The following is a 14,553-nucleotide window of genomic DNA, read 5'->3' on the forward strand; positions in this document are numbered from 1 at the left end:
CGGCACAGATGGCGAGAGGTTTGTCGGGAGAGCCTGTGTGGCCTGGTCAAACAGGAGAACATTGTTTTAATGAGAAGGCAAGAAGGCGTTGAAGGGTCACTGTATCCCTCTGCAGAGGTTCACTGGAGCCCAGCCCCCACACACTTCTGAAAAATGCAGCGAGATGACTGCCACTACAGTTACAGGCCACTAGAAGGGGATGTGTGTCTTTATGAATAAATAAACCTTCTGCCCCAGTTTGGATTCCTCATGTGCTCTGTTACTACACCGCCTCTTGAACAAGATACTGTTGTGGATCATTTTTACTTTTCATAAAGGATGTTGACTGTTCTTTATACATACAGGTACAGCGCCCTCCATGATTATTGGCACCCCTGGTTAAGATGTGTTGAAAACCTTAAAATAAACTCAGCTTTTATTGCAGAAGCAAACTCTCACACTGAAAATTGTTAAAAAATGTATTATAGGAGAAGATTAGGTGCCCCCCCCCTCCCCACTAAATAAATGCACATGAATTAAAATTTGAATTTTGCTCTGTTTTTTATTGTGGTCCTATATTATTTTAAAAAAAGCTGAATTTATTAGATGCTAAAGAACACATCTTAACCAGGGGTGCCAATAATTATGGAGGGCGTTGTATATATACACTTTAAATGTTACTGTCTTTCTGTATGTGTGCCTAACTTATGTATTTTTTTTTCTCTTTTTCAGCAAAGTACACTGGCTGCTACGTGGATGACACTCAGAAAAGAGCGCTGAGAGGAGTTTCCTTTTTTGACTACAAAAAAATGACTGTATTCCGTTGCCAGGACAACTGTGCAGAAAGGTAGAACGGCAGCAAACAACACAAAGCTCATCTATCCTTTATCTCTCCCTTCACATCTTTGTATTGTCACCGTTCAGCTCAGAAACAAAGTCGAACTGATACCGCAGAAGGCCTGATGTGGAGATTAAAACCCTGACAGTGATTAAAAGGTGCTTTTCCCATTTGGGGTGTTTTAGAGCCGGAAGGATTGAGCTGATCTGATCTGATCTGATGGCCAGTTATTGACGAATACAGGCAGCATAATAATTAAAATACTGGAGTGAAAACACACTGATGAGGCAAAAGCTCACCTTCAGACTCTTTTTGGACTTTTTGATCATATCGCATCGTCATACAGACATTTTTTCACAGTTGCTGAGTTTTAGAGGGCATTCTTGAAATAGGAATTTGGCAAAAGGCGACTGAATGTACTTGTAAAAGCAAACAGAGATTTCAGTTCAGCAGCCGGGTTAAAGGCATCCACTGATAAAGACCATGTGAGTTATTTTATTACTTTATCAGTTTGTTTCATCACAGTTGAAAATACCACACAGAAGAAGAACAATGTCCAACTGAAACGCTGCAAGACTAAAAGTAAAGATATTTTGTGTACTTTTGCTCTGGGGCTGTTTCTCATACTTTGGGCTTGACGCTTCAGTTTCAGTGAAGGGAAATCTTTCTGCTCCAGCACACAGGGATGTTTCAGACAACAGTCTGAGTGTTGTCTCAGAAGGTTCCCAAGTTTGTGTCAGTAGTTTTAGAAAGACCCTAATTCAATGTGATCGTGATCCATTCAGAGGTAGTTATTTTTTGTTTGCTTGTTTGTTTTCTGTGGAAAAACTTGACTGGCCTTCATTACACGGTCGTGTTAATCTGTTGCTGAGCCTGGGGCAAATATGAGCTGCTGGGTAATGGGAAGTTTTTCTGTTCTCGATTACTGCCTGGCTGGATTTTGTGCACTAAAATTTACTGGAAGCACAATATGCAACATGTCACAAATGGGTGTAAAGTTAAACTGTTCACACACTTTTGATCATCTAGTCCAACCTCACATGTATGTGGAAACGTACATTAGTTGATACATTACAATTTTTGTGTTCCTATTAGGCATAAAAATCTATTTTTCGTGGATTTCTGGTGTTTTTATCTTGTTAATACATGCAAACTGAATTATGTGCTCCAGTTTTCAAAGCATTTATCTCCCTGCTTCTCTCCTCCATTTGTTACCTATTTTCCTTCATATCTCCTCTCTCTGCTTCCTCACCATCCTCCTCTCACCTCGTATTTTTCCCTCCCTGTGGAATACCACGGACGGCTCTATCGAATGCATTGAATTACACCCATCACTGGTTCACAGAGCAGAGAATAGGAGCAGAGAGAGATGGTTGTTTTCAGCTTCCTTCTCCTCTCGCCTCTTGCTTCTTGCCTCTTTCAGCCCGCCCGCCCCCTCTCCCCGAGCAGCGGGTTAATAAAAACAGACAAACAAATGAGGGGCAACACAGCCGTACACAGAGGTTGGGGTTTGATTGACAGCCCAGGGGATTTGTCCTGGGTAAGGGGTGTGTTAGATGTCTAATTGCATCTGAAAGGCCTCTTGGGAGTCAAATCCTCTATGCAGCAACAGAAAATAGAGACTTTGTGAGAGGAATTCGGCTCCCAAGTAAACTCATTTATAATTGGCTCTGCCTCAGAGGCCTGCAGAAAATATAACATCTCTCATTTTCAGTCGTCAAACGGAGATATATCATTTTAAAGCGATGTTTTCATGTGTTTTCATCTTCAGCATCCTCAGTGCATCATTTGTTTGTTTTTATTGATTACAGTTCACCCAGTTGCTCAGAAGGATAAACTGTTCCAACCCGTGAAGGATTAAGAGACATAATGAGGGCTCAGAACAATACCTTCAGCCCGTTTGTCTTTTTGACTAACACTTCTACCCCCCGTGTTTTTTCCTCCTTCTTCCCTGCAGAGGTTATATGTACGCAGGCCTGGAGTTCGGAGCAGAGTGCTACTGCGGTCACAAGATCCAGGCACCCAACGCTTCAGAGAGTGAATGCAACATGGAGTGCAAAGGAGAGAAGAGCAACCTGTGTGGAGGAGCCAACAGACTGTCCATCTATAGGCTGGAGCTGAGCCAGGAGTCGGCACGCCGCTGTGAGTCTGACACTCAGCACCAAAGAAACAACACAAAAAACCTGCCGTGTGCTTCATGCAAACCATGTGCCGCTCCACACAGAAGTCAAGCAAGCACAAGAGAGTGCTGTCATATTTGAAATTTAAACCGTTTCTCTCAATTAGTTAAAAGAAATAGTCACGGAATTTGACCTCAAGGCCTTCGGACTTATCTCAGATAGTCAGATGAGTAAATATCTCTTTAAGAAAAGATACTGAAAACATAAAAAATATCATTTAAATCCATGTCCTAAGAAAGACCTGAGCACACCTGAGTATACTGTATCACTAACAGCATCCACCAAAACACACAGATGAAGTTTTGATCCAGAAACGTAACAACCTTGGCTGCTTTTAGGGGAAAATATTTGTTTTATTTTTGGTTATTGCCACTGTTGGGAGTTGGCTGCTCTGTTGTGTTTACCTCTTTCCCCCGGAGAGCTGTTCTACCTGCGTCGCCCAGCCAGCCGTGGTCTGCATCTTAAACACTCACAGCCTGCCCGTAAAAAATGAAATGTTGCAAGAAAGAGCTGATTATCAGAAGTGAAAAGGGAGATGCCGATGTCCTGCCGTCATTGTAGTTTGTTTAGAATTTCTGCTTATTTGTTCCTTTTTTTGTGGTAGCTTTTCTGTGAAATCTAGAAGAGTCCTCACCCAAGATGAGGTAACTTTTCACACCTTTTTTTCTTCCTAGTCCCTTTCTTCCTTTTTTGTATCTGCCTGCTACTTCTCAGAACTACGATGAGGTTTTACACGACTCCTTAATCTATTCATGATCCATCTGTTATCTATAGCTTGTCTTTCCTGGTCCTCTGCTGTTTGTTTATTGTCATTTTCATTTCTGCTTTCTCTACCTCTGTTTGCCATCTATCAAACTGCTGTGTAAGCTCCTCATGTTTGTGTTCTCACCCCTAACCCTGATCTCTTGTCATGTGAGCCCGACTCAGGACATCAGAGAGGAAATGCGGGAAATGTGTTGAGGTGGCTGTTTTGTGGATTTTGCCACTTCGAAGCCGAACGCTCACATGGCTGACAGTTATCAGCTATGATAACCCGACATAGGTGCATCCGTGGTGTTGCTCTCAAGACCTTGCTTGTCGATTTTGTTCAAATCAAGGACAGCGAATCAGAGTAGAGAAGCAGAGTAGCAGAAAGAGGACGCGCTGCTTCATTTGCAGCTCTAATAAAACATTTTAGATTCATCTGAAGCTCTAACACATGTGAGAGCAGAGGCACTGCGGGGAAACACAGAGCACATAGACCTGACATTAAAAATGCAATTTTTATTCAGAGCTAAAGGTCAAGAGTAAATAAAACATTAGAGACACACACAGCTCAAGCTAATTTGCAGGGTCTGTTAATTTGCTTTAACACTTAACAACAGCGATGGTTTCAGTACAGAGAAGTGGAAGTGAGCGCAGCAGTCTTGGTGAGTTGCAGTTATTGGCAGCATGAACATTAATAGGATGGAGGACCACATATGCACGGCTCCATTTGCATATTTTATTCCGCTATGTTTGAGCAAGCAAGCTGTCTTCATCACGCTATCTGTCACAGTAGAAATCTGTGTTTGGTTTCTTTCCCTCTGTTATTAATTCATAACCGTCTGTTGACAGCAGAGACAGTTTCATAAGTACTGTATATCAGCACCGCTGACATGTTGACAGCCCGAAAGAAATGCGAAATGGATGTTTAGATATTCTTTAGCAGTGACTTAAAACACAGGCTGTGAGACATTTCAATCATTAAATAAAAAGCTCTTTATCTTTTTGGTTTGTTTGGTTGTTTATTGTAAAAAGTCTGAGAGCTGATAACAAATAATTTCACACTAGTTCTGTAATTATTTTTAAAGCATATACAGCCAGTATGTGAAACATGATCTGAAGGATAAACTAACACTTTAAAGGGAAAGAGGAGAGCAGCTCTTATCTACTTTTGTGATATATGATCCATGCATCAGCCCAGAGACAGGACCAGAGGTTAAAGGTCATCATCACACTGCAGGGATCTGAGCGCTGCTATTGGTTCAGTCTGTTGGTGGGTCAGAGGCTCAGTCGTCCCACTGGGATGTCTTCATCAGGGGTCAGTGGCTGGAGGCCACTCTGATAGAGGCCGTGCTCAGTAACTATAAAACTGGAGTGTGTACTGTTATGTTTTTGCTGCTGGTGAGTAACATCCTGGTTTGTCTCTTTCAGATGGCAGTGCCATTTTCAAAGGCTGTTTCCATCGGCCAGACAATGTCACATTGGCTCTGCCTTTCAGCGCGATCATCCAAAATATGTCTGTGGACAAGTGTGTGGACATGTGCACGGAGAGGGTGTGTACTCATGAATGTTTTCTACATTGTGTGAGCGTGTCTTCAGTGTATAATGGCTGCTGTATTTCAGGAGAAATCGCTGGCTGTCCTGGCTGGGGATCGATGTTACTGTGGCTTTCCGACTCCTCTCTTCTCCCTTCATGAGCTGGAGGACGAGAACATGTGTCTCCATCGCTGCCAAGGAGAAGAGTTTGAAAGCTGTGGGAACGACAAGTTCTTTGTGGTGTACCAGACACAGGTTCAAGGTAAAGTTTGGTGTCTGCTTGCTGCACAGTCACAGCAGCGCGTGGAAGGCACATCTGAACAGCTTCTCAGAGAACCCAAGTGTTAGCCACAGGGTGTGTGCAGGAAATACAGACTCAAGTATTTTGACAGGAGCATATATTCTGTTCTCCAGACTCTGTGCTTCAGCACATTCCATTTCAAATAAAATTATAGATCCAGTGGTAAAGTGCAGAGTCTTAACTTTACCCTCTGAATCCCAAAAACCTGTCAGATGGTTTGAAATGACACAATTTATCAAATCTACAGACTGTAAGAACAGAAAGAGCGTTGTCAGGTTTTCATGCCTCTAATGGTTTATGAAGTACTAGTCTGTGACGTTCCTTTTCGTCAGGAAATCTAACTAAATCTAATCTGTATTCTATCTGTTTCATTGTTTTTTTAAAAGTCAGAAACAGTTTGCTATCACAAGATTTTTTTGTGATCTATGTTACTATTATAGCTGTGTCACTTCACAAAAGCCATCTATGAGTTCTGTTTTTCTGGCCATGGCTGCTGCTGTTTCCATAGAGATGCAAATTTTTCTATTACAGTGAAAAATGAGCACACACTGAATAGAAGTTACAGGAACCAAACAGAACATTGGGTTATTAGTCAGGTCTTAGTAGGTATGTCAGCATGGAAAGCAATGTTTAGCACTTTATACACACTGCGCTTCAATTCAGGAGTTAAAATAAATGGACTCTTGGACACTCAATATTCAATTAATTCTGAGCTCGCACTCACCTCAGAGCTGATGAAGAATTGAGAGATGTCATTTAGATTGAGGTGAGGTTTTGTCTTTAGAAGCAACAAGGAGGAAAGCGACTCAACAAAGCAAAACATGCAACACAGAGATATCAAAGGTTACTAGTTTGCCAACATCACAGTTGCATTTCTTCTAAGTAAAGGACCTCGTAGACTGAGAAGTCTTTGTGATTGTGACAAGAAGTGAAGTCTGCTCTCCAGGATGCAGCCGAACATGTCTCCCTGTCAACGATCACGCAAAGACTTCATGACTGCAAACCCAGATGAGGCTCAAAAACACAAAGACCAGTTCACAAAAACATACAAATAAGCACCCCGTAGAAATGTGGAAAAAAGAGGACAACGTGGCGATGAAAAGGAACAAGATGTGGCCCAAAGCATGCTGCCTCATCTGTCAGACATCATGGTGGTTTTTAGAGTTGAAACATCAAAGCTGAGACTTCACTTATTGTAGTTTCCATTTTTATGTGTCAAATTGAACTTGCTGAAGCACAAAGCCTAAAACAAAATTCTCGTGGTAATGTGCACACAGAAACATTAACAGCACAGTCGGAGAGTCGAGTTAAAGTCTAAACTTTCTTTGTTTATGTCTGTCTCTGTGTGCCAGAGCTGGTGAACATAGCAATACATCACCTGTGGTAAATCATTTATATGTTTCATAAGGTACATTTTTGCCACATTTTATTTAATTTTTTTGAGAATTTACAATAATTTCTTTACTATAAAGTTAACTTTACGCTGCAAAACTCAAAAACTTACAAATTCTAGTTGACTTATTTTTAGTTAAAATGTCTCATCCCGCTTGATTTGAGATAAATTCACTTAACAAGTGACATTTCAGAAAGATGGAGGGACTTGAAGCAATGCATCGTAAATACCTTAAGTCAAACAATCTTGAAATTGTCTTGTTTTGAGTTGAATTTTACAAGAAAACTCAGAAAGCGTTTAATACATCTCAAATTAGGAGGTTACATGAAAGCAAAAATCTGTTTTTGAGTGAAAAACTACAATTTTTTTAAGCATGTCTGGCTTATTTTAAGACACCTACGCTTGACCATCCTGGTAAAATACAGCTTAAAATAAGCTTTACCAGCTGGATTTAAGATCTCAATATTCTAAATATCATATCTTATTTCGAGGAATCTTACCAAGCCATTTTTCACTTGTTCTATTGGCAGATTTTCTACTTATTTCAAGGTAAAAGTTCCTTGAAATAAGTTTTTTTCTTGTTTGAGAGGGGCGTTTTTTCCAGTGTAAAGTAGAATTTCCTATATTTACTGTTACTGCCATTAGACACACCTTCACTTTAAACACTGTCGGATTTCGGCCTTTTTAATGAACCGTTTGTCTTTGTGTTTATGTGAAAGAACGAAAATAGAAACAGATACTTCATTCACACTTTTTTTATTATTCCTGATATTGCTATTGAGCTCCAGTATCAGTGTTTCTCTGGTACATGTGTTATTGTGGGCAGTGTTTCCTCACAGCACCAGACAGCTGCGGCTTGGATCAGCAAAAACCTCATAGTCTCATGAACAAAAAAAACAACAAAAAAATGAGGTCTAATGGTGTAAGATGAAAAATAAGACAACAGCAACAACAAGCTGCAGCGGGAAGTGAACTTCATGCAAATGTTCTAAACAAGTTGAACTCTGACATGAGCGCCTTTTGACTCCACTGTTTTCTAAAACTGCTCATTTTAATCAGCACATTAACGTGGGCATTATTAGGCCATTTGTTAAGAGGAAGAATCAGTGGATGAAGTCCAAACGCAGCAAAAAATCACCCCACTGTGACCTTTCCAGCTTCTCTAATGAAGAGGTGATGTAATTGCTGCCATCCTCCAGAGTTTCAACATTATAATTATTCGTCTGTAGCCTTTGTTATTACAACACTGTGTTAATAACCAGGAAGTGACTAACAGTGAGTGACTAATTGAAGCTTTATTGTGTTGAGCAACTTGACTGGCTGAAGTGTTTGCAGAATCGATGGAAACACTGTATCAGAATGTCTCAGTTTATCACTGTAGAGTTTTCAGTGATCAATAAATGAGCCTGTCGGTGTTTGTGTATCGTCAGATAACCGCTGCATGGACCGACACTTCCTCCCTGCTCGTGCTAAACAGCTGGTAGCTCTCGCCAGTTTCCCCGGAGCTGGAAACACCTGGGCTCGCCACCTCATAGAGCTCGCCACTGGTTTCTACACCGGCAGCTACTACTTTGATGGCTCCCTGTACAATAAAGGTACCCGATGTGATTCACAAACACTCACTGATGAATACACCCATGTGGATTAGATAAACTCACTGTTGGATGTCGTTGTTTGACAGGATTTAAAGGGGAGCGTGACCACTGGCGGAGCGGGAGGACGATCTGCATTAAGACGCATGAGAGCGGCAGGAAGGAGATCGAAGCCTTTGACTCCAGCATCCTCATGATCCGAAACCCTTACAAGGCCCTCATGGCGGAGTTTAACCGCAAATATGGTGGACATATTGGATTTGCCTCGCAGGCCCACTGGAGGGGGAAAGGTAAGCTGCTGCAATGTGTGGCTCAACAGTAAAGATCAGATTATGCAGTTTATGCAAACAGAATTAAATCCTTTATCAAACTAGATCCCAGAAGGCGTGTTTCATTTTCAAACTGATTACATGAGATTGACTGAATGTACAAAGTTGGAATAAAGCTTCAAAACAAGCGTAAACTTATTTATGTCCACTGAAACCAAGATGGGTAGACTGATAACAAATAAACTGATCAAAGAATTGGGAAATGTTCCATTGTGACGTCAAATGGTAAGTAAGCGGAGGAAACAAGAAAACCACGGGATCTTTTTGTGGCTTTGACCTCAACCAGTGTGGCTGAGCACGGCATTTCGATCTGAAGCAATGTCAAAACCATCCCCATGATATTGGTCTTGATCCAAGTGTCTTTTTCAAGAACTGAAACTGAACCAACCAGCCGCTGGGTTAGTCAGTCCAGTGAGTTCGATCATCACTTGTGTCACCAGTCCTGCTGCTCAGACTCTCATCCTACACGCAATTGGAAAATATATATCATATGTGGGTAAAGGGCACAAAAAAAGTACACGTTCCTCATATAAACTCTTCCTAGTTGGTCTGCAGGCACTTCAAGCAGTAGTTCAAACTTGTTGTAGCCTGTCTTGAAATCCCTTACTGTTGCCCACAAAGTACTTTTGTCTGCTGCTCTTTTGTTAAAGTTATGCATCTCTGCTCAGAAATGTTTTAGTAAGAAAATAGAACTGGAAGTGAAAGCGACAACAACAAAAACTCCCCAATTCTCAGGAAAGATGGCACCCTCACAAACAATATAAAACATGTTAATTTGTGCCACTAAGTGGACTAATCAACAGTCTTTACGCTGCTGTAGCTTCACATATACTGGCCAAATGTATATTATTGTGTATTACGTTGTTTACTAAGATGTATTTTCCAAAAATATCGAACTGTTCCTTTAAGAAAAACACACTGATGTAGGAACAGATTTTTTTTTTGGTTTGCTGTGTACACAATTACTTCATGTCATAGTATGCACTCCAAAAGTCGTTCTTACAGTGCAGAAATAATTCCATGTTTGGCTTCTATCATAGCTGACATTATGTCATTCAGGGCCATGTATTCGTCTGTTTTTGTTTGTTTTGTCGTGCAGCAGGTTTGGACGTGTTGTGCTCCATTCAGTGCGTCACACTGCATTGTGCAACCACTAACCGACGTGTCAGCACAGTTTAAACAAGTTAAATTCCTTCTACGTCGACTTGACAATTATAAGACGTTATTAATGAAGTCAGACTTCCTCACAGGATTAAAGAATGGAACTTTTGGGAGCAGAAATTGTAAAATTTAGGCAATACTTTACCCCCCTTAATAAGACTTCTTCATAATGCAGGCATATTATGCTCATCTCTCTGCATCCACCCCCCGCACTGTGTCTTGGTAACCATAGCAACTGGTTTTGTCTCGTCCACGTATCGTCTCTCTGACTTTCTATGAGGTTTAATCGATTTTCCAGAGGCTGCAGAGTTGCCGACCCAGCAGTTGTCTCTCTTTGTGAAAACATCAGCACATTTGGCCTGCCATCTCCAATGAATGTTTACTCCTGGTGTCGGTGGTGAAATGATGCAGTGGCGTCAGTAAAGAGAAAGTCTTTTTGACAGCTGCCACTTCAAATACAGATCGAGCAGCTCCACTTCGAGCGTCACTCTGACATTGTGTACACAACCCCACGTGTATGATTGGATGCACTCACCGCCACAGAGGGACACTGGGGGGTTCGGATGACGTTACCGACACTGATGCCTTCCGGTGTGGCCTCATAAAGTCAATTCAGGGGCGAGTGCAACTTATTTTGTAGGACATGTCATCATAAAGGGCCCAGTGAGTTATTTTTCCAGTGTTATCTGCTGGATTTAGATAAAGGCTCTTACATAAACACCCGTTCCAAGTCAAACCTCTGCTATTAACTACAAACATAAGTCACTTCACTAAATTTGACATTCAGTCAGACATTAGCAGAGGAGGATTTTCAGGGTAAGAGTTTAGATTATTTTGGTCTCTTTGTATTTTAAGCTCTGGTTTCTCTTGAACTCCTGACAGAAAAGGAGAACAGAGAGGCGGTCAGAGATTCAGTTCCTCAGCCGTTCGTGTTTTCAGAAGCATGTAATATTCTGCCTTCTCTGCTGCTAAAGTCGCCTCTATCGCTGGCCTCTGCGACAGCCCTGCAAAGTCAGCAGGCTTTAAACTTTAACGACGGCCTCTCAGAGCAGTAAAGATGCATTCTAATGCAGCACAGCTCCTGCCAGCTGCTGCTTTTATGGTCCAGTAGATAATCAATGAGTGAAAGCCGCAAGAAAATGATTTTCCTACAATAGCTCTGCAGTTTCACTGACAGCTAAGAATGTCTATTTAAATGTCCAGACATTTCAGAAATGACTCAATGTTCGCTGCCATGAATTGTAACAGGCCTCTGCAGCAAAATGACATCAGTATTTTCTTATCATGACTCTCACTTCCCCTTTTTTCACTTCCCACGTGTGTTCTTCTTCTTTTTTTTCAGGACCACTTTATTCATATTTCATTAAGCTGTGAAATGTTCAACTTTTGTAAAAGCTAAAAATGAAACTTTTACACCTACTAAAGCTTTATTTGTAGTTTCAGACTTAAAAAATACTCGGCAAGTTGTCAGCAGCTGCTTCCTTACATACGCTGTTATCTCCAAAGATTCATTGGATAGGATGTTGATTAGTAGAGAGAAGAACAAGAATAAATGTGATTTTATTTGCAATCACTTTCAATAGACAGTCATTGTCTGCATTTCTTCATTCTTCTGCTTTGGTTTACTTTGGTTTCTTTTATACAATACTTATATGGTTGTGAACAAAAGTTTCTATTCACTTGTAAAGACTACGTATATCATGACAGTCTTGAGTTTCCAATGACTCCTTGAACTCAGAATATTTGAACTGAAACACATGCAGTACCAATCAGGATTTTTAGATCTTTCAGGTATTTACTATGGGAACTCTGGAAATATGACAGAATATATTGGGTCAAAAATGTGCATGCAGCAACGATAACAATTAGTTAAATGTTCCTTCATTACAGTTACACCAAATCAGGTAAATTGTGTGTACTTAGGTATTCCTGTTACACTCCTTAACACTGAAATAAGTGTTATTCTTCAAAAGCACTATTGTCTTCTAAAAAAAAATGGTTTCCTGCCTCCTATATTTCATGTTGCACAATATAAATGCCATTGTTTGACTCTCTGCCACAAGTCTTTGTTTATTAATTTCATGTGCTCTCCTTTGTCTCACAGAATGGCCTGAGTTTGTCAAGAACTATGCTCCTTGGTGGGCGTCCCACACGTTGGACTGGCTGAATTTCGGAAAGAACGTCCATGTGGTCCACTTTGAGAATGTGAAGAGGGACCTTTTCTCCCAGCTCAAGGGGATGGTCCAGTTTCTGGGTCTGAAGGTTTCTGAGGATCGTCTGCTCTGCGTTGAGGGCCAGAAGGACGGAAACTTCAAGCGATCGGGGTTGCGTAAGCTCGAGTACGACCCGTACACTCCTGAAATGCGAGCGGACATCAATGAACTGATCAGAACAGTCGACTCTGCCTTGAAGAAAAGAAACATGTCTGGAGTTCCAGAGGAATATATGCCAAGATGATAAATGTGATCCATTTGTTATCCTTTTGATTTTTTCCTCCTTTCATTTGACTGTTGTGTCAACAGACTCTGCATACTTTGTAGGATTACATGACTTCAGTAGTTTGTTTGTTTTTTTCAATTATTTTTCGGTGAATCACATGAGTTGAAACTGTAGTGAGAGGACATTGGTCTTTTTAGTCACCTATTTTCTTTTTTTTATTCATCTTTTTTAATTTTCTGTTGAACCTCAGCAGCTTTGTGCATTCGTAGGCAGGCAGTTTTAACTGGGGAGGTTTGTTTTCGTCTTTTGCTGAATGAAAAGCACTTCTTATCCTGCTCTATGCACATGTGCTGTGTCGGCATGTGCACATGCCTTAACACAAAAAAGGTACAGTAGCTGTCTGGCTACACAGAGGCTCACCTGACTGCGCTGTGTGATCTGACGCCAGTGGAAAAACATTTATCCCAAAAGATATGATACAATACTATAAAACGTGTTGTATGCGCTTATTTTGTGCAAAAGATAAATAACTCTTAGGAGAAATTAAAACAGTAAATTTTCTGCTGCTATCACAGTTACAGAACTATTTTGTATATGAAGCTCACTGAAACTTTAAAACTTTGTTAGAGGGGAAAAATGCAATATGCAGGGTATAACTACCTGATCAAGATACTGTGTGTTTCCAAGTTTTTGTAAGTTATTCAACTTACTGTATGTAGGAGAAGTCATGTTTTTGATGATTAAGAAGTAAAGAAGTTCCTTCTTGGCTCCTCGTATTGAAGACGATGAATAATCCCTCTTGAAGGCACTGACTCAAGGAGAGAAGAGGATTAATGTCTTCAGCTTTTATTTATCTCTGGTGTCCAGTGCACATGCTGACTAATTTGGTTGTGAATATGTTTTCTTAACACTGGACTCAATGCAAAAATCCAAAAAGCACTTCACTGTGCAGCATCTTCCCCAAAGATCACTGAAGAATTAGGAATCACACTCATGTATTAGACTGGAGGTTACTTTTAGTAGTAGTGATTGTTGTAGGTTTATTTATGACAGCTAATCATACTGAATGTGAAAACTGTCTTCTTCTTTTTTTTTTTATTGCTTTGTTGTAAGAAAAGCTTTGAAATTGTTAAAGCCTGTAATACTTTTACTCTTCCTCATTTAAAAAAAAAAAAAAAAAGTAAAAAGAAAAAGCAATCTCCAGGAAAAATTCTGCTCAGATTTTTAGAAAAGCAGCACGTCTTATAACGGTACTCGGTGTGCTCTGCCATATGCTTCAAAATACACAAATATATAAATAAATACATACAGGAATATGAAATCTAAAAAAAAAAAAAGCACTGGTGACCGCGAACCAGAAAACATTAACTGACTTCCATTTTCAGTATAATATAAATATATTTTTATAGTGTGTGCTGACACATCAGAAATATTTGTATTGCAACAAGCAGACGGGAGAAGTTGTTTCTATTTTTAAAACATGCTTTATTGGCTCCTGCTTTCATTGACCAGCTGGCACCTACTGAACAGGTGTCACATCTGAATGTATTTTCTATGGAATGAATGTAAAGTAATAAGGCCCAATAAATGAGTGAATTAAATAAAGTGGTGTACTGTTTGTTTGTTTTTTACAAAGGCTTCCAGCAGCAATATCAAAAATATACATTACATACACATTAAATGAACTAAGCTGTGGATCAAATGAAGGTAATTGCTATCATTTAGATCTTTAATTCATATTATAAATCCTTGAAATTATTTTAGTTCCCAAAACAGGTCGAGAAATTTTAAAAATGATTAGAAAAAGCATATTTCAGCCGTAAGTCTGCTCCTCTTATATACTATATCTTCACTCTGTAATGTAGTTTACACCTATAGATTACTTCTATATGTTCTGCTGTTTGCATCTGTTAAATTACCATAAAATAATATTAAGGTTGTTAGGCTTAGGTTGTGTTCTTTTGCATTGTTGTTCTACTCATGTTTGTTCAGGCCTCCGTGTGTTAAATGATGAATAAACTCACCCAGCCGGACAGACATGAGGAACAACAGGGACTGCTG

General features: G+C 40.1%; 1 protein-coding gene across 1 annotated transcript in view; it reads left to right on the forward strand.

The window, feature by feature from the left end:
• Positions 1 to 14,097, forward strand: part of wscd2 (WSC domain containing 2) — a 43,357-nt gene extending 29,260 nt beyond the window's left edge. The window contains exons 3-9 of the mRNA XM_022198795.2: positions 712 to 826; positions 2,775 to 2,959; positions 5,173 to 5,294; positions 5,365 to 5,539; positions 8,402 to 8,566; positions 8,653 to 8,853; positions 12,158 to 14,097. Coding sequence (XP_022054487.2) covers positions 712 to 826; positions 2,775 to 2,959; positions 5,173 to 5,294; positions 5,365 to 5,539; positions 8,402 to 8,566; positions 8,653 to 8,853; positions 12,158 to 12,510 — 1,316 coding nt within the window. The 3' untranslated portion in view covers positions 12,511 to 14,097. The remainder of the gene's footprint in view (positions 1 to 711; positions 827 to 2,774; positions 2,960 to 5,172; positions 5,295 to 5,364; positions 5,540 to 8,401; positions 8,567 to 8,652; positions 8,854 to 12,157) is intronic.
• The last annotated feature ends 456 nt before the right edge of the window (positions 14,098 to 14,553 follow it).

This window comes from Acanthochromis polyacanthus, chromosome 7 (assembly GCF_021347895.1).
Source record: "Acanthochromis polyacanthus isolate Apoly-LR-REF ecotype Palm Island chromosome 7, KAUST_Apoly_ChrSc, whole genome shotgun sequence".
In the NCBI taxonomy this organism is placed as follows: domain Eukaryota; kingdom Metazoa; phylum Chordata; class Actinopteri; family Pomacentridae; genus Acanthochromis; species Acanthochromis polyacanthus.